Source organism: Pelobates fuscus, chromosome 2 (assembly GCF_036172605.1).
Source record: "Pelobates fuscus isolate aPelFus1 chromosome 2, aPelFus1.pri, whole genome shotgun sequence".
NCBI lineage: Eukaryota > Metazoa > Chordata > Amphibia > Anura > Pelobatidae > Pelobates > Pelobates fuscus.
This window is the reverse complement of record NC_086318.1, coordinates 305,004,891-305,032,550: the sequence shown is the minus strand read 5'-3', so window position 1 is coordinate 305,032,550 and position 27,660 is coordinate 305,004,891. Positions and strand designations below refer to the sequence as shown.

General features: G+C 37.6%; 1 protein-coding gene across 1 annotated transcript in view; it reads left to right on the top strand.

Annotated features, from left to right (window-relative positions):
• Positions 1-27,660, top strand: part of RFX6 (regulatory factor X6) — a 113,085-nt gene that overhangs the window by 29,868 nt on the left and 55,557 nt on the right. Inside the window, exons 4-6 of the mRNA XM_063441271.1 lie at positions 4,584-4,645; positions 12,941-13,018; positions 17,059-17,086. Of these exons, the coding sequence (XP_063297341.1) occupies positions 4,584-4,645; positions 12,941-13,018; positions 17,059-17,086 (168 nt within the window). The remainder of the gene's footprint in view (positions 1-4,583; positions 4,646-12,940; positions 13,019-17,058; positions 17,087-27,660) is intronic.

Genomic DNA, 27,660 nt, shown 5'->3' with positions numbered 1-27,660 from the left:
TTTGAAACTTTTGGTTTATAATGGGCTCCACATCTATTATGTGACGTTTTTTGCTTTTGGTATTTCTGCATGCCAGGCACTGCCCACATCCATAGAAACCATTGCTCATATTAAAAAAGGTTTTATTGGTTAGTGTTGTGTCCTTGTTGCAACTTTTTACCAGCGTGTTTCTTAAATTCTTTGCCCCTCTGTATATTATTTTGGGTTTTGTCTGGTAGAATGTTTTTAAGGACAGGATCATCTTTCAAGATGTGCCAGTATCTATTTACAATTTTATTTATCTTCCTATTGTTTCCATTAAAACTACATATAAATGGGGTGTTGTGACCACCCCATTTTGGGTTTTTCTTTTTGTCTTTATAAATTAAAGTGCTCTCTCGTGGAATCCTGAGAACGTCTTCTAAGGCTGCTTGAAGTTTTGTTTCCTCGTACCCCTTTTGTAAAAATTGTTTTTTGATTTTATTTGCTTGTATTATATAATCACGATCTTCTGTGCAGTTGCGTCTAATACGCAAAAAATGGCCTTTTGGGGCGTTCATTAGCCAGGGTGCGTGGTGGCAGCTTTCCTTACCGATGTATCCATTGGCATCTACCTCTTTGAAGTGGTTTTTTGTTACGATCCGTGAGTCCATTATATTAATTTCTAAATCTAAAAAATTAATTTGGTTAGTGCTAATCTCTGCAGTTAAGACAATGTTCCATTCATTGGTGTTCAGGTGTGTGATAAATTGGTTCAAATCCATGTTAGTGCCTGTCCAAATAAAAAATATATCATCTATAAAACGGCGATAGCACACCAAGTTCGCCCCCCATGGGTGTCCTTGGTATACAAACTGTTCCTCCCAATAAGCCATAAACAAGTTGGCATAGCTTGGGGCGAACTTGGTGCCCATCGCCGTTCCTCTGATCTGTAGATAGAAGGTCTCATTGAACCAAAAAAAATTATTGGTTAAAATTAAATGGATGCCTTCTAAAATGAATAAAATTTGTTCTTCTTTAAAATTATTTTTCTTTAAAAAATATTGCACTGCTTCCAAACCTTTTTCGTGTGGTATAATGCTGTAAAGAGAGGTCACATCGCACGTCACTAAAAAATTGCCTTCTTGCCACGTTATTGCCTCAATTAGTTGTAGGATGTGTATGGTGTCTTTTATATAAGCTGCATTTCGGACCACTAGGGGTTGTAGTAAGTGATCAAGATACTCTGATACTTTTGCTGAGATAGAATCTATCCCAGATATAATGGGTCTCCCTGGTGGATTATCCTTATTTTTATGTACCTTTGGGAGGTGATAGTACACTGGAGTTTTGGGGTGTGGGGTGGATAAATACTTAGCCTCCTTAGTGGTTAATATTCCCTTTTCTAACCCTTTTTCAATATAATCGTCAAATTTCTTTTTTATACTTTCGATTGGGTTCTTATCTAGTTTTTGGTATGTATGTGAGTCTCAGAGGATCCGTTCTGCTTCCTGTAAATATTTGCTATTTTGCATAACTACTACACCCCCCCCTTTGTCCGCCTGTTTAATCACAATTTCCTTATTTTGTTTTAATTCCTTCACTATTCTTTTTTCTTTACTAGACATGTTTTGATGGTATTTGTTTAATGGTTTAATTTTCTTTATTTCTTTCATTACCATTATTTCAAAAGTTTTAATCTCGTCTGAGATAAGATGTTTGGGGAAGAAGTCCGATTTTGATTTAAGATCAGTGTGTATATATTCGGATATCTCTTCTTCCTTTTGTGGTCCTTCCTTGTTGTAAAAATTTTTTTTTTTAAACAGAGGTTTCTAATGAACTTGTTGATGTCTATGAAAAAATCGAACTTATTAAGATCAGAGGTTGGGGCAAATTTTAAGCCTTTCTGTAAAATTTCCACCTCCCCCATGGGTAGTTCCTTTCCAGTTAAGTTGAAGATTCCATCTGTATTTACCTCTTTCCTCTCTTCTCTTTGTGTATTTCTTCTTCTGTTTCTATTTCTCTTTCCTCTGTTAATGATCTCTGTCTTTTTCCCGGAGACTCCCATATTTTGATTGGGCGTATCTGTTTCAGCCTCTCTATTACTGGGTCCTTCCGAAAAGGGATTGAGTGAGGTTCTTCTTCTATCCCTTCTATTCTGTTTTAGCTTCTCGGGAGATCGTCTATAGGTTCTTTTTCTTCTCTCCTCTTCATTCCATCTCATGCCTTCCCTTTCTGATAGGTTTGATTGGACTACCTGGCTGTAGGTTCTATAATCAGTCTGTCTTGATGGGGGAGAGTGGTTTCTCCTATAATTTCCCCGTTGAGAGTGGTTTTGTCTCAATGGGTTTAGATCTTCCTGATCTCTTCTAACTTTTGGGTTAGTTTCTCTTGTTAATTTTTGTCTGGGTGTTATATTTATTGTCTGCCCTTTATGCCTATTAGATTGTCTAGTTGCAGAGGGTGATCTAGTCCTCCTTGCTAGTTTATTTCTAGGGGGTGATTTGCTTCTTCTTCTCTCTATGGACCTCCTCCTTTTCGGGAAGTCATATTGCTTTTTGTATGGTACCTTTTTGTGATTTTGGTTTTTTAAAATGTTTATATTGCCCGTTTTATAATCGTTCGTGTCTCTCAAATATTTACTCCTTTTTATTTCGATTACTTCTTTTTCAATTTTTTCTACTTTAGTTTTTATATCTCTCATTATTTGGCTATATATTTCGGGGTTAGTGGTTTCACTTATTTTTCCTTTCCAGGTTATTATTTCTTTGTCTATTTGTGACAGGGTCTCCTCTCGTCTGGAGACGATGTACCCCATAGTGCTGAAGGAAAAAACCCCCAGCATTTTATTCCATCCTGTCATAAAACCCTCATCTTCTCTATCAAAAGAGGGTTTTTTTTGGAATCTCAACCCTCTTGGTGTGATCCTTTCTCTCACATATTTTTTCAAGGTGGCTATTTCCCATTTGATTTTCATTTCTCGTATGAGGGTTTTTTCTAGATTATATTTACATTTTTCTGAATCTACATATGGAGTTTCATTAGGCAAATTTTCTGTTGAAGCAAACATTTGATCTATATCATTGGTTGAATATTCCCTATTTTCGTTTGAAGCCATATTATGGTGTTTCTTAATACCACCACTTTGTGCTAGGGGTGCTATTTGGATTATAACTTGTTCTGGTAGTGTCATCAGGGATAGGAGAGAGGCAGTAGCCTATCATGATGTGAGAACTGTAGGCACCTTTGATGAAAAAGACTTATCTGAGTCTCTTTAAAATTATATGTTTTAGTATACCCAATGTTCATTTGTTTTTTTTGAGTTTATTTCAAAATACACAATTTTCTGATCACTATTTACCAAGTGCTCCCTTACTTAACTGAGTCAATTGTACACATTCTGCAGTCCCCCTGCAAGCAGATCTCCAGGCAGCTATGCCGGCCATGTGATTGCTCTTTCGATGAAATACAGGGTGACATGTCAAACATATGTCCAGCCAAGTTCTTCCATTTTGTATAGCATATAAGTGTGTACATTGAATTATGGTTATGTGTGCTATGTGTACATGAGTGTGTTTAAAGACCAACAATATTTCTGTTCCTCATGTTTGTGAATGTATAAATATATAATGTGTCAGTGTGTTAATATGTGGTGTATTTGTGTGGTGCGCAAGGATATTCATATATGGCAGAATTGTCTGTTGTGTTGTAGACACTCTGGATGCATTATTTCTTTTGGATTTTTCTGGTCTCCTGATTTCCTCCACAGCTGTATATTTATCTGTCTTCAACTTATCCGTCTCCCCACCCACAATAATAAATCACCCCAACTTCTTCTCCCAATATCACACAGCTCACAACACCCCCCTTTACCTATGTCAATTTCCCATTTTTCTACTTCTAACATATCTCTTCCCATGTCTTCCCCACCCTCATTTTTCCTTCCACCTGTAACTCCATATCCCATCTCTCTGCTATTATTTGTGTCTCTACGCCTCACTCTCCCTATCATTTGGGTCTTCGTCCACCACGTCTCATACCCCTTGACTTCATTGCCCCTTTCTGTTGTGACTTCTCTTAATCCGTGGATGTGAGGCTTTTCACATTGTGGACTAGCAGGTATGGTAGACTGACTGGTGGCCAAGTGGAAGAATGCAAGGTTATTCTCATTGCCCAATCCCATAATTAAATCAAGGCTGGGAACAGTGTATTAAGTGTAAATGGAGATGTGGGAACATCACAGATAATAATCACCTATATTTTTCTAAACTGTTCATATAGCACTTATGTTTCGTTATGCATGTTTAAAATTTTGATTGCCGATTACATGTGTATACTTGTTTAATAACTAACATTAATCCCCAATATTACCTCAACAAAAGATCACTAAGATCAATGCCATCTGTGAGATTTGGAACATTTAACAAACATATTCATTTTGATTCAAAGTAAACATGTTATTGAGGTATTTCTCTTTTTACAGTCCATGTATTTTAATACTTTAGCCTACCTTGCCATATCTAATTATTAATTTAGCACATTTACAGTGCTCTCAGTTACTTGCTTGTTATATACAATAGCGGAAAATAAATATATATATATATATTTTTTTTTTTTTTTTTTAGACAATTCGACAAAAGTTTCCACTACTGACAACAAGGAGACTTGGCACCAGAGGACATTCAAAGTAAGAAAAGTAAAGTCAAATTTTTAAATTAGAGATGCATTCAGACAAGAGAAGTAATGAGGAGAGCTCCTCGTATTCCCGGGGTGCTCCACCTCACCACTGCTACCCCTTGATAGATATCCAATAGTAGAAGCTTAAAAAACTGACAACCTTTATTGAAACAAACAATAATAATTATATAAGTCTCCAACACACTCACAAAAAAATAGTGAACAACACACACCCTCATATACCATAAGTGGTAAAAAATAAAACAACGACTAGAGACTAAACATCTAACTGGTAAAGTATTCAAGCATTTTCCTTGTGTGAGCAGATAAGTCACAATATATCAGAGCAGTGCAGCTCAATGCAAATATGTCACAGTATATCAGAGTAGTATCACTCTTGTATAATTAAGTGAGACAATTGAGCACACTGACAAAAAATTGTCTATCAAGGAAAAAATAGCCTGTTAATGGTTAATTGTAATATATAGCAGGATATCTCCCCTTTGCATAGATCAAGTAGGGAAAAAAGGAGATAAAAAATAATAATAATAAACAAATGAATGACATAAGTACAAAAAGACCTCTTCCACCCAATCCCTAATTGAACATTGACTTCCAGTAGTAGGGAGAAAAACCTCCTAATATTAGGTCTAGTAGAAGTTAAATCGAAAGGATAGGGAGATGAGAGGTAGAGGAAATAAATCGGTTAGAGAAAGTGCTGTCTAGACTGAGTCCATTGTACAGAAAACAGACTCAGTCACTACACTTAGCCTATGTCATAAATCCCTTAAGTACATTTGAAAGTTAAAGATCTCTTGTGGGGGTATCCTGCTAGCTGTAGTCTCAGTCAGTAAAGGCCATGACCAAAAGCATTAAGTCATAGCCAAATAGTAGTGCAGGTCGTCCTGCTCAGGTCGCCCAACGCGCGTTTCGGCGGTATAACCGCCTTTCTCAAGGGCAGGTAGCTGGCCAGCTACCTGCCCTTGAGAAAGGCGGTTATACCGCCGAAACGCGCGTTGGGCGACCTGAGCAGGACGACCTGCACTACTATTTGGCTATGACTTAATGCTTTTGGTCATGGCCTTTACTGACTGAGACTACAGCTAGCAGGATACCCCCACAAGAGATCTTTAACTTTCAAATGTACTTAAGGGATTTATGACATAGGCTAAGTGTAGTGACTGAGTCTGTTTTCTGTACAATGGACTCAGTCTAGACAGCACTTTCTCTAACCGATTTATTTCCTCTACCTCTCATCTCCCTATCCTTTCGATTTAACTTCTACTAGACCTAATATTAGGAGGTTTTTCTCCCTACTACTGGAAGTCAATGTTCAATTAGGGATTGGGTGGAAGAGGTCTTTTTGTACTTATGTCATTCATTTGTTTATTATTATTATTTTTTATCTCCTTTTTTCCCTACTTGATCTATGCAAAGGGGAGATATCCTGCTATATATTACAATTAACCATTAACAGGCTATTTTTTCCTTGATAGACAATTTTTTGTCAGTGTGCTCAATTGTCTCACTTAATTATACAAGAGTGATACTACTCTGATATACTGTGACATATTTGCATTGAGCTGCACTGCTCTGATATATTGTGACTTATCTGCTCACACAAGGAAAATGCTTGAATACTTTACCAGTTAGATGTTTAGTCTCTAGTCGTTGTTTTATTTTTTACCACTTATGGTATATGAGGGTGTGTGTTGTTCACTATTTTTTTGTGAGTGTGTTGGAGACTTATATAATTATTATTGTTTGTTTCAATAAAGGTTGTCAGTTTTTTAAGCTTCTACTATTGGATATCTATCAAGGGGTAGCAGTGGTGAGGTGGAGCACCCCGGGAATACGAGGAGCTCTCCTCATTACTTCTCTTGTCTGTTCTATATATGTAGGGTTATGCCCTTTACTACCCCTGTAACCCTATTACTCTCCGCCAGAGTTCTCTTTGGCTGGTAGTTTTATTTTTTGTTTAGAGATGCATTCAGTTTTTTCTTAAAATCTGTTTTTTTTTTTAACATTTTGACAAATAAATACATATTATATTAAATAAGTGACTTTATATGTAACCTTAAAAAATTATTATTGCTGTTTATTGGGTTACAGTATATGTATTAGTTACATAGCCGAAGAACAAGATCACTGTAAGGGTAAAGAGATAAAAGAAGTCTATTTCATAAAGTCTTATTCATGTATTATTGTGAGTTACATTAGAATAGAATTTCGGAAGGATATGTAGGGCATCATCTAACAAAGTCTGAACCAACAGACTGGACATCAGTCACTGAATAACCAGCGCCATATGCTCATCATGCTAATTAGACATATGCATTCAGACTGATGTGCAATGTGTAAATATTATCTATCCTGTATCCATGAGAACTAGAAGGTTGGGTCACTCAGAGTATTAGTTAGAGGTTCCAGCTATAAACTATCTCATATAGTCCCATACAATTTAAGACAGTCATATTTTATAAGCATGGCAAGTGTTTTATTTTAAATAACATAATACAGAGGTTGAACTTTTCATGTTGTACCAAAATGTGTATACAAGTAATAGGTTTTCAGAAAAACAAGTGGATCTAGAAACCCTACTGTGGTACATTATTACATGAGCAGAAGTAGATAAGCAGTTAGAAGAATTCCAATGCCTTCTAATGCCATGCTTTCTATGTAGGTTCTTTATCCCACAGCCATAGAGTAGGGCAGGATGCCAGACAGTGGTATCATTGCTATTAAATTATATATATATATATATATATATATATATATATATATACACACACACATATATATATTCACAAAGCTTGTGTTTGATAAACATTTTTTACATCTATTTTACTTAAGGAAAACTCACATTTTAAGATAACAAAACTGCATATTTTTTTGTACACAGTAACAATATTATCTCTTTCTTAAGCCTTGTTTTTCACAGATGAAGTGAAAGCTATCACCCTATTTATTAGTAGTGATTAAATATGCAAAATACTGATATGGCAGCTGGTCTTATGATAACATGTTATTGCAAGTTTGTGAATAGCTTACCCATATGATAATGCTTATCAGTCATTGTTTGTGGCTGTACGAGATAACAAGAGGCCTACCGAGTGTGCACAAAAAAGTGAGCATATGTTACAGGAAATGTATAGTATCTTTTTAAATAAAAAAGCCATAAATATAGCACTTGAAATCTCAGTTACCATTTAAGATTAACAGTTGTGTAAATTACAGTTATGTACCTCCACAATAGCTTTATTTTGGATAATTACACAAATAAATAGTATTTTAGCACAAGTCTCTATACACATGAAAATTGTTAAATCATTCAATGTTTAATGCAATACTTTTAGAGTAATAGTAATGTAACAGTGTACATTGACGTCATAGTGCTCCCGAATATGAAAACAAAGACACGTAATTAGCCATAAACAGGGTGTGTACTATATATGTGACACAATAACAAACAATGCTATCACATGAAAAAGAGTACCTCACATACACACATGAATACAACCAGAGACAAGATATAATTTATACAACTCCATAGGGAAGTATATAGGGAAGTATAAATAAAAAAGTGGTATAGCACAATAAAATATATAGAGGATATTTATACTTATAGTTGTATAAATTATATCTTGTTTCTGGTTACATAATTAGCCAAACTGGAAGAATAGCTTACTTAACCCCTTAAGGACAGAGGCAAGTGTACACATTTTGATCAAAACAAAACCTGGAATTTGCACTATATGTGGTTCAACCATAATTCACCTCTTTCATATTAAGTGTACTCAGACTTGTTATATATAATTTTGGTCAGGAGAAACAAGGCTTTCATTTTATATCACATATTTATATATGAAACAGAATTTAATCCGAATAAAATCTAAAAATGCGTGGGAAATTAAGACATTTTGTTCTGCATGACATTTTAACTGTGGATTTCATAATACTGTTAGATTTTACTGCAATAAAATACACATATTTGTATTCAGCAATGTCTCAGGTGTACAACAGTACCCCCCATGTACAGGTTTTATGGGATTTTGAAAACTTACAGGCACTGGCGTACACAAAATCCATGGGGCCCCAGTGCAAAACTGATCCATGGGACCCCGGTGCAAAACTGATCCATCCCCCCCCCCCCACCCCACCCCATACAGACACACACACAGAGATACACACAGCCACATATACTTTTTTATATCACATATTTATATATGAAACAGAATTTAATCCGAATAAATCTAAAAATGCGTGGGAAATTAAGACATTTTGTTCTGCATGACATTTTAACTGTGGATTTCATAATACTGTTAGATTTTACTGCAATAAAATACACATATTTGTATTCAGCAATGTCTCAGGTGTAAAACAGTACCCCCCATGTACAGGTTTTATGGGATTTTGAAAACTTACAGGCACTGGCGTACACAAAATCCATGGGGCCCCAGTGCAAAACTGATCCATGGGACCCCGGTGCAAAACTGATCCGTTTCCCCCCCCCCCCCCCCACCCCATACAGACACACACACAGAGATACACACAGACACATATACATACATACATACATACATACAGGCAGCGGCAAACACACAATCCATGGGGCCCCAGTGCGAAACTGATCTGTGGTCCCCTGGGAGGAGCAGTCATTTCCTCCCAGTGTCTGACATCATCTGACATCATCAGAGGGGGCCTGGTCATACTGTTACTGGGCCCACTCTGATGATGAAGTTAATTTCTATTGGGTGGCCCTAACAGCATGGGCCACCCGATGGGCCCCTTCACGCAATACTTGGCGGCAGAACACGGTCGCAGGGCGGCCGGGCCCCCTAGAGTGACGGGCCCGGTCACAACTGTGACCGCGTATGTACGCCACTGCTTAAATATAGTCTTTTTTTTTGCACATTGAAATTTGTCAGATTGGTTTCCCAGTCCTATGTTGCCTTTGCGACAGGACTTTGTAGATAAATATTGACGCTTTATTGTGCAATCATACACCAGAAATTGTGTTGACGTTTCAGTCCTCTATGGGACTTTTCTCAAGACCTCTTTATGGAAATTTACAGGGTCAAAAATAGGGCTTGCATATAAAATTCTCTAGACATTCTGTCTTGATTATCAAGCAAGTCCCTTAATATACAATTAATACTGTCATGGGAGATGGGACTCCTCGTACGTGTTCCCTTATTTGTACTCTGTTTCGTCTGATATTCCCCTGCATTTGAATGGGATCACTAGCTGATAATTGTTCCCTTGTATTCGGATAGCCATTCCCTTCTGTTCGGTTACCGAACAGACTATGTGTGGTCTCCCTTGTTAACACCTAGTAATCGCCGACCACCACTGGCTGTTAACCACAAACAAGCAATCACCTCAGGTGCTTCCATGGGTGTCTGCCATTCGCATATACGAACACACGTGCTATCAGGACTGGTGGCCATCTTCTCTCCCGAACGCAGTCAACGGTACATGGTCCGGCATGGATCTCTGAGTCGGCTACCTCATGTTACAGGCACTGTATAAAAAGCCGAGTGTGGACTAATAAAGCTCCGATTTGCTTCTTTTACCTAATACGACTGGTTGCGTCCATTATTATTGGGGAAATTCTACACAACAATAATATTACCACCATATTCAACACATCTTGAATTAGTACTAGTGAAGGATTAGTGTTGTCGCGAACCCGAAATTTTCGGTTCGCGAACGGCGAACGCGAACTTCCGCAAATGTTCGCGAACCGGCGAACCGCCATTGACTTCAATGGGCAGGCGAATTTTAAAACCAACAGGGACTCTTTCTGGCCACAAAAGTGATGGAAAAGTTGTTTCAAGGGGACTAACACCTGGACCGTGGCATGCCGGAGGGGGATCCATGGCAAAACTCCCATGGAAAATTACACAGTTGATGCAGAGTCTGCTTTTAATCCATAAAGGGCAGAAATCACCTAACATTGACACCTGTCCTCAAAGCCCCTGATACACACTGACACAGAGCAGAATAGAGACTGTTCCCCGTCCTCAGAGACCATGATACACACTGACACAGAGCATTAGCTTACACTGGAAACCTTTTTTCTTTGTAAAAGCACGCTATAGAGACACCAGATATGATTGGCAACTGTCAAAGCACGCTGGCACAGGTCTGCAGAGCACACGCTGAAGTAGGCCTGACACCCAGACGCTTGCAGACAACTAACTGATCTTCTATTACAGTGAAAAAAAATGATTTCTTTAAAATCTAAAGCTTAAGCTATTGTTAAAACAGATATGAGTGGTGGCACTGACTGTGCAAATGGGCAAGGCATCCAACCTGACACAGAAGCTGGCAGGCAGGCAACTGCTCTTCTATTACAGTGAAAAAAAATGATTTCTTTAAAATCTAAAGCTTAAGCTATTTTTAAAACAGATATGAGTGGTGGCACTGACTGTGCAAATGGGCAAGGCATCCAACCTGACACAGAAGCTGGCAGGCAGGCAACTGCTCTTCTATTACAGTGAAAATAAATATTTATTTTAAATGTAAAGCTTAACCAATTGTTAAAACAGATATGAGTGGTGGCACTGGGCAAGTAGGCACAGTATCCAATGTGAACCTCACACAGAAGCTGGCAGGCAGGCACCTGCAATTACATTACACAGGAAAAAAAAAAAAAGCAGCCTGATGTTATAGCCCTAAAAAGGGCTTTTTGGGGTGCTGTCCTTACAGCAGAGATCAGATGAGTCCTTCAGGATTGTAGTGGACACTGAATACCCTAGCCTAGCTATCAATTTCCCTATCTAATCAGCAGCAGCTAAACTTTCCCTCCTCTCACTAAGCATGCAGCTTCAGAATGAATCGAAAATGGATGCTGGGAGGGAGGTTCGAGGGTGTGGAAGGGAGGGAGTGCTGCTGATTGGCTGGAATGTGTCTGCTGACCGAGAGGCACAGGGTCAAAGTTTGCCCAATGATGATGAATAGGGGGCGGATCGAACTGCGCATGTGTCCGCCCGCCGCGGCGAACGTGAACACGCTAAGTTCGCCGGGAACTGTTCGCCGGCGGACAGTTCGGTACATCACTATGAAGGATTGAAGGAATAACAGCTATTGACTAGTGAACCTGTGACAAATACAATCACATGATTGTAAAAGTAATACAATACGTACAAATACATTTTAACTATCTATATATATATGTATGTATATATATATATATATATATTAGATTCAAATAGGTATAGTACTCATGGTCCTGTAATTAAAAGTTCCTTACTTTATTGAAAAATCATTAAAACATGCAGATTGACGTTTCAGTCCCCGTCCGGGACTTTTCTTAGGATCATAGACCGTGAGTGCTAGCCTATCCCTATTTGAATCTATAGAGATATTGAGCCCTGGGCTTTCAGCAGCCAGTAAGGATATTTTGGAGCCTGGAGTGCAAGTAATTTCAAATATTAGTAGACATATTAGTAGACATATTAGTAGTTCTGGACAAAAGCCGTAATAATGAGCAAGTAGGAGTATGCATAAGTCGCTGGTGTGCTGGAACCAATGTATTGGGTAGGCCTGTAATAAAAGAGTACCCACCGAATTAGAAAAAAGGAGAGAGGTGGGAGGGATGAACCAAGCGGTGACGGTCCTGTAATGGAGGGGGCCTGAGATTATATAGCCAGGTAACCCCTCCCACAATTACAGGCTGGGCCTTAATATTTGTAGTTGGGGACAAAAGCTCTACTAATGAGCAAGTAGGAGTATGCATTAGTCGGTTGTGGTGTGCCGAAACCGACGTATCGGGTATGCCTGTAATAAAAGAGGGCAAAAAGTATTTATATATGTATAATCTTATTACGTAATTGTTACAATGCTAAATCTTTAAATGCTTGTCTCCGTTCCTACTCTGGCTGAGGTATATATCGTTATCACGTGGTGTGGATGGACGGGAATTGCTGCAGGGCAACTGCCACGGAGGGTAAATATTCTTGCTCCCAGGAGGGCACGATTATTAGGGTTTGCTGTGCCGCCCTAATGACATTAAAGCCCTCCTTTTGTAGGGTGGCATAGCACACCCTAATGTTGTTAAGGGGTTAAAGTGATGTGAGGTTCACTTTCATGATACTGTTTATAGTGTTAATGGTAAGCATTGAATGGGATAAAAAAATATATATCAAAATATCTGAGGATCCTGTGTTGTATTCATAATTTCTATTTTGTTTGTGTTTTGTTGTCTATCAAGCCATCCTTTCATGTCTACTGTAATATTATTTTAGTATATATTAATAATTAATACATTATAATTACATTTCTCTGCACTGCATTCTAGGTATCATTATTATGGAATTGGAATAAAGGAGAGCAGTGCATATTACCATTCTGTTTATTCTGGTAAAGGATTGACGAGGTAAATTATCTTATGCATTCTTCACCATATTCTATTCCATTTCCTTAGTAATACATTAACTTAATAATAATATTGTGATTATGTCAGATTTATCTCTCTTTCCCTGATCTATCCCCTGCTGTACTTAAACACATCACCAGCTGCCTCCCACTTTAGACTTTTAGACTTATTTTTGTTGCATTTATCTATGTCTCCCTATACCTGTCCATTACAAATCCCATTTATTGCCAGTTGCCTCACCTTCCTGCGTTGCATTTTCTATCATCCTTTCCATTTCTTTCATTATATTTCAAGCCAGGCCTTCACATCCCTTCATCCCATTCCTCACTTCTATCCAACCGCATTTCTGCACTCTATCCCCCCATTTTCCAATTTTCATACTTCATCCCCCTCACTGCCAGACCCTCATTTTTAACCCCCATTTCTACTCTGTTCTCTTCATTTCTGTATGTCATAGAAACATAGAATGTGACGGCAGATAAGAACCATCTAGTCTGCCCAATATTTCAAAATACTTTTAATTAGTCCCTGGCCTTATCTTAAGTCTAGGATAGCCTTATGTCAATCCCACGCATATTTAAACTCCCTCACTGTGTTAACCTCTGCCACTTCAGCTTGAAGGCTATTCCATGCATCCACTACCCTCTCAGTAAAGTAATACTTCCTGATATTATTTTTTTAAACCTTTGCCCCTCTAATTTAAGACTATGTCATCTTGTTGTGGTAGTTTTTCTTCTTTTAAATACAGTCTCCTCTTTTACTGTGTTGATTTCCTTTATGTATTTAAATGTTTCTATCATATCCCCCTGTCTCTTCTTTCCTCCAAGCTATACATGTTAAGATCCTTTAACCTTTCTTGGTAAGTTTTATCCTGCAATCCATGAACCAGTTTAGTAGCCCTTCTCTAAACTCTCTCTAAAGTATCAATATCCTTCTGAAGATATGGTCTCCAGTACTACGTACAATACTCCAAGTGAGGTCTCACCAGTGTTCTGTACAATGTTTCTGTTTCTAATGCTAATACTTCTCCCTATACAACCAATCATTCTGCTAGCATTTCCTGCTGCTCTATTACATAGTCTTCCTACCTTTAAGTCATCTGAAATAATTACTCCTAAATCACTTTTCTCAGATGTTGAGGTTAGTAGGGTATCAAATATTCTATACTCTGCCCTTGGGTTTTTACGTCCAAGGTGCATAATCTTGCACTTATCCACATTAAATGTCAGTTGCCACAGCTCTGACCATTTTCACATTTTTATAAATCATTTGCCATTTGGAGGCTTATCCCTCCTGGAACATCAACCCTGTTGTAAATTTTAGTATCATCAGCAAGAAGACATACTTTACCATCAAGACCTTCTGCAATATCACTAATAAAAATATTAAAGAGAATGGGTCCAAGTACAGATCCCTGAGGTACCACACTGGTAACTAGACCTTGCTCCGAATATACTCCGTTGACTATAACCCTCTGTTGCCTGTCATTTAGCCACTGCCTAACCCATTCAACAATATTGGAATCCAAACTTAAAGATTGCAGTTTATTGATGAGCCTTCTATGTGGAACTGTGTCAAAAGCATTACTGAAATCTAGGTAAGCAATGTCTACTGCACCACCCTGATCTATTATTTTAGTTACCCAATCAAAAAAATCAATTAGATTAGTTTGACATGATCTCCCTGAAGTAAACCCATGTTGTCTCTGATCTTGAAATCCATGTGATTTTAGATGTTCAACAATCCTATCCTTTAACATGGTTTCCATCACTTTCCCCACTACTGAAGTAAGGCTTACTGGCCTATAGTTGCCCGACTCCTCCCTATTACCTTTCTTGTGAATGGGTACAACATTCGCTAACTTCCAATCTTCTGGGACTACTCCTGTTAACAATGATTGGTTAAATAAATCTGTTAATAGTTTTGCTAGTACACCACTAAGTTATTTTAATAACTATGGGTGTATCGCATCAGGCCCCATCAACTTATTTGTCTTTCCTTTTGACATTTGAAATAGAACCTCTTCCTCTGTAAACTCACATGTAACAAGTGACTCATTTGTCCTTTTTCCTAAATGAGGCCCCTTTCCTTCATTTTCATCTGTAAATACTGAACAAAAATATTAATTGAGGCAATCAGCTAGACCTTTATCCTCTTCTACTTACATTCCTTCTTTTGTTTTTAATCTAACTAATCCTTGTTTTACTTTCCTTTTCTCATTTATGTATCTAAAAAATGTTTTATCCCCCCTTTTTTTTACTGACTGCTATTTTCTCTTCTGTGTGTGCTTTGGAGGCTCTTATAACTTGCTTAGCCTCTCTCTGCCTAATCTTATAGATCTGTCTGTCTTCCTCACTCTGTTTTTTTTTTTTTATAATTACTAAATGCTAACTTTTAGTTTTTTACTATTTTGGCCACATCTGCGGATTACCACAGTGGTTTCTTGAATTTTCTGCTTTTACTGACAAGCCTAATGCAATTTTCTGTTGCCTTCAGCAGTGCAACTTTTAAATAATCCCATTTCTCCTGGACTCCATTTACGTTGTTTTCAACGTTTACAACCAACCATCCCATTCCTGTATTTTATCTTCCCATTTCCATCTGGCTATTCTCATTCCTTAATCTCATCCATCATTTCCAGTTGAAACATTTCTCCTTTGTGCATTTTATCTCAGCTCTCTACATTGATACATCTCATCCCAATTATCTCATTCTTAGCATGCAATATACATGTGTGTGTGCTAATTCTGCCAAAACCTTAATTATTCCTTCATGGTTGTTCTATGCACAGTGTTATATGGGTAGTAGTTGACATTTGATATTGTAAGTACATATTTTGACTGTTTATGGCTAGTTATCTCTACAACCTACTGCATGTACTAAAATGTGTATTTGCTTTCAACACTATTTTCAATTTACACTGCCAAAATAATTTTTAGACATGGCAAACTGTGTAAACTTTATTACTTTATAGCCCACAATTTTTGTTAAAAGAAATAGAAATAAATGAAAAATTACAATTCTGTAAATTTAGAGAAATTATATATGCTTGAACATAATTCTACTGATAAAAAAAAGTGTTGACTTAAATGTATGTGGCATCTATGTATCCCATATTTTAAATGAATGCTTTATTTTTGTACTTTATTTTTAATTTAGAACAGGGATAGGCAACCTTCGGCTCTCCAGATGTTGTGGACTACATACCCCATAATGCTCTTACACACATAATGCTGGCAAAGCATCATGGGAGGTGTAGTCCAAAACATCTGCAGTGCCGAAGGTTGCCTATGCCTGATTTAGAACTTAATTTAGTGATCACTGAAGGTTGATTATGTATTCTTTGGTTTTAAAGGAACACTATAGTCACCTAAATTACTTTAGCTAAATAAAGCAGTGTTAGTGTATAGATCATTCCCCTGCAATTCCACTGCTCAATTCACTGTAATTTAGGAGTTAAATCACTTTGTTTCTGTTTATGCAGCCCTAGCCACACCTCCCCTGGCTATGATTGACAGAGCCTGCATGAAAAAAAAAACTGGTTTTACTTTCAAACAGATGTAATTTACCTTAAATAATTGTATTTCAAACTCTAAATTGAACTTTAAATCACATACAGGAGGCTCTTGCAGGGTCTAGAAAGCTATTAACATAGCAGTGGATAAGAAAATCTTAATTAAACAGAACTTGCAATAAAGAAAGCCTAAATAGGGCTCTCTTTACAGGAAGTGTTTATGGAAGGCTGTGCAAGTCACATGCAGGGAGGTGTGACTAGGGTTTATAAACAAAGGGATTTAACTCCTAAATGGCAGAGGATTGAGCAGTGAGGCTGCAGGGGCATGTTCTATACACCAAAACTGCTTCATTAAGCTAAAGTTGCTCAGGTGACTATAGTGTCCCTTTAACCAGTTGTGCTCAATTTATTTTTCTGGTATAAAAATGGCATAGACATATTAAATATTTATCATATAATATTTGCAATATTTCTTTAATCTTTGTGGCCATGGATATGACAAATATTTTCTTTTTTTAAAAAAAAGGTTTTCTGGTAGCAAGCTAAAGAGTGAGGTAAGCATTTCAAAGTAATTTATAATTAAATATTGTAATTTCCTATATAAATAAAGCAATTTAAATGTGTTAATGCTTAGCTTGAATTTATCTTCCAATGCTATATTAATAAACAATTAATAGTAAAAATATATTTTTTATACCAATGCTAATTATTATTTAGCAAATAGTGATATTAAATCAAACAGTATGGTCGGTTACATTCTGTTTTCATTTGTTTGCACTAAAAAACAGTTATACCTTTTTTTTGTCTGTGCTAAAATGTGATACAGGAAAGAACCAACACTTTTGTGAATAAACTACTTAGAATGTTCAGTTTTTGAAACACTTAATTAAATATTTACTGCATAGCTCTACCTGCTTGTTGACAGGTTGTTTTTTTTTTTTAAATAAATGTATTACTCATGTTTTTAAATGTTATTATATGTAAGTAACTAAAGAAATCAAGCTATGCTTTAACAGAATGTATTTTTAACAGTTTAACAACTATTGGAACATATTATATGTAGATGAACTGATAATTTGTATATGTAGGACTTCTTGCGGGCAGCTCCCTTCCTATGGAATAGCCTGCCTACCCCCTTTATACTCTCCCCTAGTCTTCAATCCTTTAATAAGTGCCTTAAAACCTGTCTCTTTAGGAAATCTTATGGCCTCCCAGAGTAACCTCTACCTCACATACCTGTCTCTTGCTCTCTAATATAGGGCAGCGCTTTACTCTCTCCTCCAGCCCTGCTTCACTCCCACCTTATTTGATTGCTATTTCCTGTCCTAATGTGTCTTATAGCCCACCTCCTACAGACTGTAAGCTCCTTTGAGCAGGGTCCTCTTCAACCTATTGTTCCTGTAAGTTTTCTTGTAATTGTCCAATTTATAGTTACATCCCCCCCTCTCATAATATTGTAAAGCGCTACGGAATCTGTTGGCGCTATATAAATGGCAATAATAATAATAATATATAGTATATATACACATTAGTAGTATTTATTTCATTGTCTTTAATACTACTACTGCACACGCCCTGGTAGTATTTATCAACAATTAAATAAATACAATCAATGGAATTAAATCTTCCAAAATTTGTAAGAACGGTTGAAGATATTTTAAAATATAGATTGATTTATTTAGTTACTGCCATATTAATAACATTTTTACATGTAATACATATATAAAAAAAAAACTGGAAACAGAGCTATTCACAATATCTATAGGGTATATATAAAGTATAGTGTAGATATAGAACTGTCATCTAGCGTCATCTAGCGTTAAAGCAGAATCAAAATACAAAGTACATATATCCCTCCACATTTTGAATGTTTCTTTAATTTTTTTTTTTTTTTTTTATTCAATATCGTATATTTTTAAGGAATGTGATCTGGTTATGGATTTAATTGGTTAGTTGTTTCAATTGAAAAGTAACGTGTCTAATCACATGAGAAGCCCAATAGAGCAAAGCTGTTTTTGCACAGTTGAAAAGTAGAAGTACAAATTCCTGCATGCTTTTTCACAACGGGGGAATCTGTACTTCATTCACTGCAAGCAATAAGCATTGATACAATAAAAATGGATAAACAGCAGTATTCCTACTTTATAACTTATATTAAAGTCAGTCTTATTTATTTCATCCAATGTAGAATACCCAATATGTTGGTTTGCATGACCACGCCTTTCATAGTTTTTCTTACTGTTTGACAGTTCCATATTTTATTTCCCTGTAATTCCAATAACCTCCCACCTGCCTTATCCTTACAGCAGCCTCCTTTTCCCTTTATGGCAATTCTTCATTCAAATTACGTTTGTTGGTCTTTGTTATGCCAATCTCATCTGCTCTCTTTTTCCTTAATTACATACCCCTGCTTTTGATTATTCTTCTAGGACCAATCCCTTAATTACATACCCCTACTTTTGATTGTTGTGCTAGGACCAATCCCTTAATTACATACCCCTACTTTTGATTCTTTTGCTAGGACCAATCCCTTAATTACATACCCCTGCTTTTGATTATTCTGCTAGGACCAATCCCTTAATTACATACCCCTACTTTTGATTCTTCTGCTACGACAAATCCCTTAATTACATACCCCTAGTTTTGATTCTTCTGCTAGGACCAATCCCTTAATTACATACCTCTACTTTTGATTCTTCTGCTAGGACCAATCCCTTAATTACATACCCCTGCTTTTGATTATTCTGCTAGGACCAATCCCTTAATTACATACCCCTACTTTTAATTCTTCTGCTAGGACCAATCCCTTAATTACATACCCCTGCTTTTGATTATTCTGCTAGGACCAATCCCTTAATTACATACCCCTACTTTTGATTCTTCTGCTAGGACCAATCCCTTAATTACATACCCCTACTTTTGATTATTTTGCTAGGACCAATCCCTTAATTACATGCCCCTACTTTTGATTCTTCTGCTACGACAAATCCCTTAATTACATACCCCTAGTTTTGATTGTTCTGCTAGGACCAATCCCTTAATTACATACCCCTACTTTTGATTCTCTGCTAGGACCATCTTAGTTAAGAAATATTATACAAAGAATGAAGGAGTGTGACAGAAGAATGTCACCATCCATATTCATTGGTGACAAAAGAAGGTGCCACCTGATGTAGCAAGAGATGAGTCATCAATTAAGTGTAGGTTTAAAAATTAAAAAAATATAATTCTTTTAAACTGCACTTCTACAGAATAAGTCATGCCAACTTAAAAGAGTCTACTTAAATAGTATTTATTTTTTCACAAGTATATAAAGCTTAAAGGGACATTACAGACTCTTAAAGCACTTTAGGAGTAAACTGCACTTGTCCTTTGCGTCAAGACAATTTGACACCCAGGATTCCTGATTTACTCTTCTTTATTGATTGTTCAAGCCTTCAAGTGGAAGTAAGAATTCCCATATGGAAGTATAAGTCAAAAGCTTCCCTATGGGAAGTATTCTATTGGGTGCTTGATGTGAATGTGCAAATGTTGTCCAGTGACGAAAAGAGACTGTTGTCACTGACAGCTTCTCACATGGAAGCAAGAGGGGCTTGCCACTAGAGAGAAAGGTAAGTAAAATATATTTTTAAGTTTGGGTGGTGCACCTGACATATATATATTTTTTTCTATTATTTTTTAAAATGTATTTTTAAGAATGTATAAATGGAGAAAGCATTTTTGTTTCCCATTTGCCTCATTTGAATTGTGTGCCTTAATTTATGCTGTTTGAAATTTCAAATTCTCATTCTATTATAATTTTCACAATGGCATTTCCTTACATGTTATATTTAAATATGTATGTAATGTGCGCTGCTCCAAATAACTGATTTTTTTTTTATTTTTTTTTTTATAGAAGAAGCTTTCTGGTTTTATTTTCTTTCATGTTAGCTCGCTGGAAATGTATTTTGAAATGTATTTGAGATTTTTTGGACTTTACTTAGTGAGATCTGTTTTGTTTTTTTATTATTTTTTATCTCTATCTTATATGGGCATCACTGATAATGAGATGGAGTAGAGAGGATCATGATTCTATTCTAATATCAGATACATTTAAATAGTTAAATAGCAGCGCAGCAATATAAACAAGAAAAGGTTTATCAAGTTCATCCTTTCATGTATCCATGTTTTTTTCTGCTGACCCAAAGCCAACTTAAAGTGTGCCCACTACAACAAACCATCCTTCTTGATGGTTTCCTATGACCTTCGCCATCTTGACTTTCTTTAAAATACATCTACACGCATGTTATCACCAAATACTGAATATATATATATATATAATGTTTAGTCATTACAAACATTTATCCAAAAATATAAAATAATTAGAAAATATTATATTATCCCAAAATATTAAATCAAAACATTAGTAAGTTATTTTAAAACAATTCAATTTTTTTCAGTGCATATGCACACAGTGTGAAACCTACTGATATAGAGTGCATTTTTTGTCAATAAACCATTAGGGTTTTAACATCAATTAGAAAGTTTAGAGCATGATAATGTGCCCTCCGTGTTAGCTCCTAATTACAAACAGATGGCAAGCTATATGACTTTGCTGATATACAGCATGAAAATAAGTCAATGTATATCAGGTAAACATACATGAAACACAGTGTAAATCCATTAGCTTTGTCAAATGATGTAAACAATTGTTTTTCATTAGAAAGATTATTACAAGTGAGGGTTTTTTGTTTTTACCATATAATACAACTAATGGGTAATTGTGCAATAAAACTGCTTAATTGCATGTTTTATCAACATCTAGACAGCTCCTAATGTTTACAGTCAATCGATCAGCTATGAAATATTGATCTAATATACAGTCTTCTGCCTGCCTAATTTCTGCAACAACATAGAATTTGAATATATCATTCGTTATCTATTCCACAAGCATTTCTTATCATTTATAGAGTATGTAATCTGTATTTGACTTTCAAAGCTAAAGGCAACGCAGTAATTAAACTCAATTCGGTGAGCAGCCTAAGTACTCTCTTAAAGGCATTTCTTAGTTATGCCAGCAATTCAGTCATATTATAATGGAAAATTCATTATTCCTGCACCCATGCTGACTTAAACTAGGAAGCCAAGAAAACCAATGTAAATATTGTTTAGGTGTAAGTGCTTTAAACAGTAAAAAATGTATATCATAGTTTGTATAATAAATGGTGTTATACGATGCCTTATTTTTTATATAATTTCATATGCTGAAATATACTGCGGAGCACTGAACTAACAGTTAGTTAATGTGACCGCAAGTAATAATTTAAAATATTATATTCTGAAGTCCTTTGCAAAGGTCGGGGCGTCATGGGAAACTTACACTGAGTTTGATTAGGTTTAGGGGGTGGAGATGAAGGATCTTCAACCTTGCCCTCCCCGGTGGCCTATCCTGATTCTCTTCTCTGGAAACTCGAGTTATATTTCTTCTGCCCTTTCATGCTCTGTTACCTTTCACAAACTAATAGCATGACACCCGCAATCTAGACGCTATTAAAGTTACATCCTGTGGGTGATACCCAACTGACACACTGCCCCAGATACAATCCTGTATAAGTGTCACTTTCCCACTATACAAGTATTGCTTCTCCGCTTCCAGATGATTTCCCCCATGACGCACCACCTCTCTTTTCTTTATATATTCTTATTCCTTCTGGTCACTCACCTGATTCGCCGACACAGTCCCTCCTTGGCACATGCCAGACCCTCCAGCATGTTCACCGCTGAAGCGGAGACCACACATCTGACTCCTGTATTACAGAGGTGCCACAGCTCTTCCCATCTCGCCATGGCAAACAACAAACAGTCACATGAGCCTAGATCTAAAATACAAAGACCCTCTGCTTGTTTAATTGTTCGTCAACCTGTGCTGCTTGTCCTGACCCCTGGCTTTTATCTGACAACGACTTTGTTTATTTCTTCAATACCTTGCTTTGGCTCATTCCTGCTTCCTGTCTAATACATAACACTTCTTCTCTTTCTCTCTATCACTCTCTCCATTCCACACCCTTCCTTCTCGTCTGGAAGGGATTCTCCCTGAATGGGTGTAGTATTATTTTACGAGTGGATTGGTGCATAAAATCATAGCATCGCCCAACACAAGGGTCATTGCGATTCTTTATATACTGTCCTTTGTGGCACATAACTTTGTATCTAGAGTGCAGTGGATCACTTATTGGTATATGGCACTGGGTGCATTTGGCAGTACTGATGGTACCTTTTTTTTATGCTGGTCTCCGGTTCCGCACGATCCCATACTCAAAGACCACTGTTAAAACAATTTGAGCTTTATACTATTTTCTTGGTTATGGACACATACTATGCAAGATGTACCTTGTCAATGTCAATTTATCTCTTTCTCTGCAACACCTACTGTCTAACAACAAAAAAAAAAACTTGGAGAGTGGGATCATATGCATCTTGTTCAACATTTTCTAAGCTGATGTAGTATTTTATTTTCATATTAACTGCTTTCCACTATGGGAGCGCTTACTTATGTAGCTCACAGGCCAATCGATACTCAAATGTATAGTCTGAAACAATATGATCCATGTTTATTTTTGTGTCTATTCTTTTGTTTATGTTATTCATTTATGGCTATACCTATGAGCATGTATCCTATTGGTTGTTGATGCAATGGTCTGTATTATTTACCATCATGTATCTAACTAATGTCAAATGTGCATTTCCTTCTGTATCCTCCACTGTCTGAGCTCAAAAATAAAGAATCAAAATAACAATAATTTCATATATAGTTCCAATTGCTTGCAGACAAATAATAGAAATAAAGTAATGATAGCACTCCAAGGACTTCAAAAATATTGTGAAAAAACATAGCTTTTTATTCAGGCATCTGCCACAGAAGATCAACATTTCAGTTCTCTAAGGAAAGTCCTTGGAGTGCTATCATTACTTTATTTATATATATACACACACAATACACAAGATCCAGCGCACTCACTTATCCACTAAACCACAACTTTAATGTTGACAGATTTCATTATTATTATTATTATTTTTTTTATTCTTTATTTTTCGAAGTGCATGGATAGTTACACAAGGTGAAGTTGGTGAATGACATTGCAAATATTATACATGTAAATGACAAGATATGCTGCACTTCTTTTTTTTATAGTAAAAAGGTAACAAGAGTGAGTATCCTTATTGTCTAGGAAAGCATATAACATAACATTTGATTTAAACTGACAATAAGTATTTTTAGGAAACAAGACATGCTGTTGACTAGGTATATGTTAAGCTTGCTCAGGGTACTGCATTATATGCTATTCCCCGTAGATGTGTTTTAAATCAGATTATTCCTAAGCAAATAAGAAGCAGGCTAGTCTTTTTACCTCTCCATGTGGTTTGCTTAGAATCTTACTATTATTGTGACGTGTGGTTGGGTTACTAGATAGAAAGCAACAACATTAAGCCTAATGTGAATGCATCTGGGGTTCTACTGGGTTGTTGCCTGAATAGCAGGCCAGTTTTTGTTGAGGATGAGGCGTCAGCCTACCCCCACTATCGGCATGCCTAGTGTGGCGTGCGGTAGTCCATTGGTAGTTGCAACTTGGCGCCGGCGGATCAGGACATCCTCACTTCCTCGGACTTGGGCATATTTCGGCTGCTCTACCTTAATAGTGCGGGTACTAATAGACCGGATGTGTGAGGTCCACAGATACTGTCACTGATGTGGGTGGCGTGCGGATCTCCACTGAAGCAGTATCCAGAGTGTGACTCTCTGCCGCCGCCTATGTTGGAGCGTGATCTCCCGCCTCTGCGGGTGGTGAAGAGTGGCTCTGTGCCGCCGCCACCACTGGAGTGCAGCCCTCCTCCCTCTCGGCAGTTGGGAAGAGGTGAGCCCCTGTTGTTCCGCAGTTTGGGTTTGAGCTCTAGGTGAGGGGCTGGTCGCTGCTGGAGCTTGCTCCCAGTTGTCGGCAGCCTGACAGGGTCCTCCCCATTCTCCACAGCTAGTGAGGCTGATTGTAGGATCGGCGGGGAGCTTTTCCATCTCTCCTCTATGCGGAGCCAAAAAGCCACGAAAATGTCATCCAGCCATTGGAGAGTTGATCGGGTCTCCATGGCTCTGGAAGGCCCTTCCGTGACCTCCGCCATTTTTGGTGCGGTGAGGACCTATTGGTAGTGTTGCCGCGGAGCACAGGAGCTGTCTTCTGGGACCGGGATAACCCCTGCCAGTCCGAGGGAGGGGGGGAGAACAGAGGCCCAAAATCGAAAATTTCGGCTGTGTGTGGCGTCGGAGGAGCCACCTCCTCCGCGCCGACCATGCTTGCAGGCCGCATGCAGTGCTCGGGTGAATCCCGCTTGATAGGCTGCATAATTGGTGCCCATGTGAGCGCTGGAGTGTCACCAGTAGCTTGGTAACCTCTGTGCGCCGTGTATAGTCAGATTTTTGTTGATTTTTCGTGATATAAGCAGGGATTAGCAGGAGCTTTATCAATAAGTGACCGTTCGGCTTAGCGGTCAGGCCCTGCCCCTCAGTTTTGTTTTGTTTTTTTAAACACCTAATCTAGGCAAAAATGATGGTGGTTTAGTTAAATTATATGATCATACATTGCATACGCCTGCCACAATGTCAATGTACCCCATCTTTGGCAGGTCCTACTCCAACAGCCTAATGTCTTCTCTTATGAGATTAACCCAATTACTTGGAGGAAAAAATCCATCTGGGGCTCTCTGCAGTACAAGGTTAAATAATACATATTATATTCTGATTCACCCTATCACTGCTCACTGCATTTGTAATAATACACATTGTGGTGACATATGCATAAAAAGTGTATTATCCACATGCATGCTGAATGATAAACTGATATTTTTTTCTATGTGAATTATACCCAAGATAGTAATAGGATTTGAACACCTTGTGTTTCGTTCTTTATTTTTTTTTTTTACACACAAGCACTTGTAATGTAAGTTGATAGCCTGGTCAATGACAGATTGCTATAAATCGGCAGCAGTAACCAAGCTAATAATCCATTATCCCCAAAGATGGGGCTACAATTCCCTTAAATGGACACTATAGGCATCAAGACCACTTTCTCATTGAAGTGGTCTGGGTGCACTGTCCCTGTCCACCTTAGTCCTGCAATGTCTCCCTCTTGGTCCCTTAACTGATGCAGGACATGCAGCGTCTGTGAAATACCTATAGGAAAACATTGAGGCAATGCTTTCCTATGGAGAGGGCCTAATGCACTTGTGACGCTAGTCGGATGATGTCGGAGAAGGTGGAGCGCCGACCCAGTCCTGAGGGACATTGGCGTTGGAATCAGGTGAGTAGGTATTTTTTTTTAACCATTTACATGCCAGAGGGGGTGGGGCGTGAAGGAGGGGGACACAAGAGGACTCTATAGTGTCAACAATACAAATATGTTGAAAGTTTTGCACAGTATAACTTTAGGCAGTCCGGAATAGAGTGTGCCTTGGGGTGCACAAAAGTTATTATAATTCTCGATGTGCACATACAGCCTCCTACACCCAGGAGCATACATAGAGTTTTTGACACCTGGGGCGGATCCTAAATTTACCCCCCCAACTTTAAAATGTAAAAAAAGAAACCCTAAATATTCTAATGTATTTAGCACTCAGAAGTGTTTGTGTATTTTATTATGTATTTTGCACTGAGCAGTGTTTGTGCGTATGTGTGTGACTGTTGGGGTGTGTTGACATTTGTGTATAGTGTGGTTTTTGAATACCGTGGTGTGTTTATATGTAATGGTGATGGTTTAATACAGATGTGTGTTTGTATGTAGTGTTGGCGTTTGAATGCAGGGGTGTATTTGTGTGTCGTGTTGGCAAGATGCTGAGATGTATGCACATATACACATACACACACTGACACACATTCAGATACATAGACACACAGATGCATACTGACAGATACACAGACACACACAGCTACACAGAAACATAGCTACACACACTGACACACAGGTATACACATACAGTCACACACAGATACAGACACGCACGAATGTAGCTACACATACAGACACATACACACAGATATACACACATATTGATACACAGACACAGATACACACACTTACAGATACAGACACACATAAAGATACACAATTATAGATACAGACACACATGTACACACAAGCAGATACAGAGACACAGTCACACATAAATACAAACACTGTATACCAATGGAGAGGTATCAGGGAGAGTAATGTTGTAAAGTAGCAATCACCCAAAGTGCTCCACACATAACAATAGTGGAAACCTAAAAATAAATAAAATCAACAATTGATAGAGAGCACAATAGCTCTATATAAAAATCTCTGAGAACATATAGTTAATAAATCAGCAGAAGCACATGTCTGTGCTAACAGGGAAACAGAAGTCACTGGATATGAGACTATTGTGGGGGGTAAGTAGAGCCGGTGGTAGTCGGAAAGATACCTTAGCTAAAAGCATATAAATGCTGCATACAGTGAATACAGGATACAAGTAATTCTTGAAGAATGATTGTGGTGTATATATATATACTTGCTGATCTAAAGGTAACAAGATGATATTAGTAGGCTATAATGCAGCGCACTAAATAGTGCGGTATATAAATGCTATACAGGGAGTGCAGAATTATTAGGCAAATGAGTATTTTGACCACATCATCCTCTTTATGCATGTTGTCTTACTCCAAGCTGTATAGGCTCGAAAGCCTACTACCAATTAAGCATATTAGGTGATGTGCATCTCTTTAATGAGAAGGGGTGTGGTCTAATGACATCAACACCCTATATCAGGTGTGCATAATTATTAGGCAACTTCCTTTCCTTTGGCAAAATGGGTCAAAAGAAGGACTTGACAGGCTCAGAAAAGTCAAAAATAGTGAGATATCTTGCAGAGGGATGCAGCACTCTTAAAATTGCAAAGCTTCTGAAGCGTGATCATCGAACAATCAAGCGTTTCATTCAAAATAGTCAACAGGGTCGCAAGAAGCGTGTGGAGAAACCAAGGCGCAAAATAACTGCCCATGAACTGAGAAAAGTCAAGCGTGCAGCTGCCAAGATGCCACTTGCCACCAGTTTGGCCATATTTCAGAGCTGCAACATCACTGGAGTGC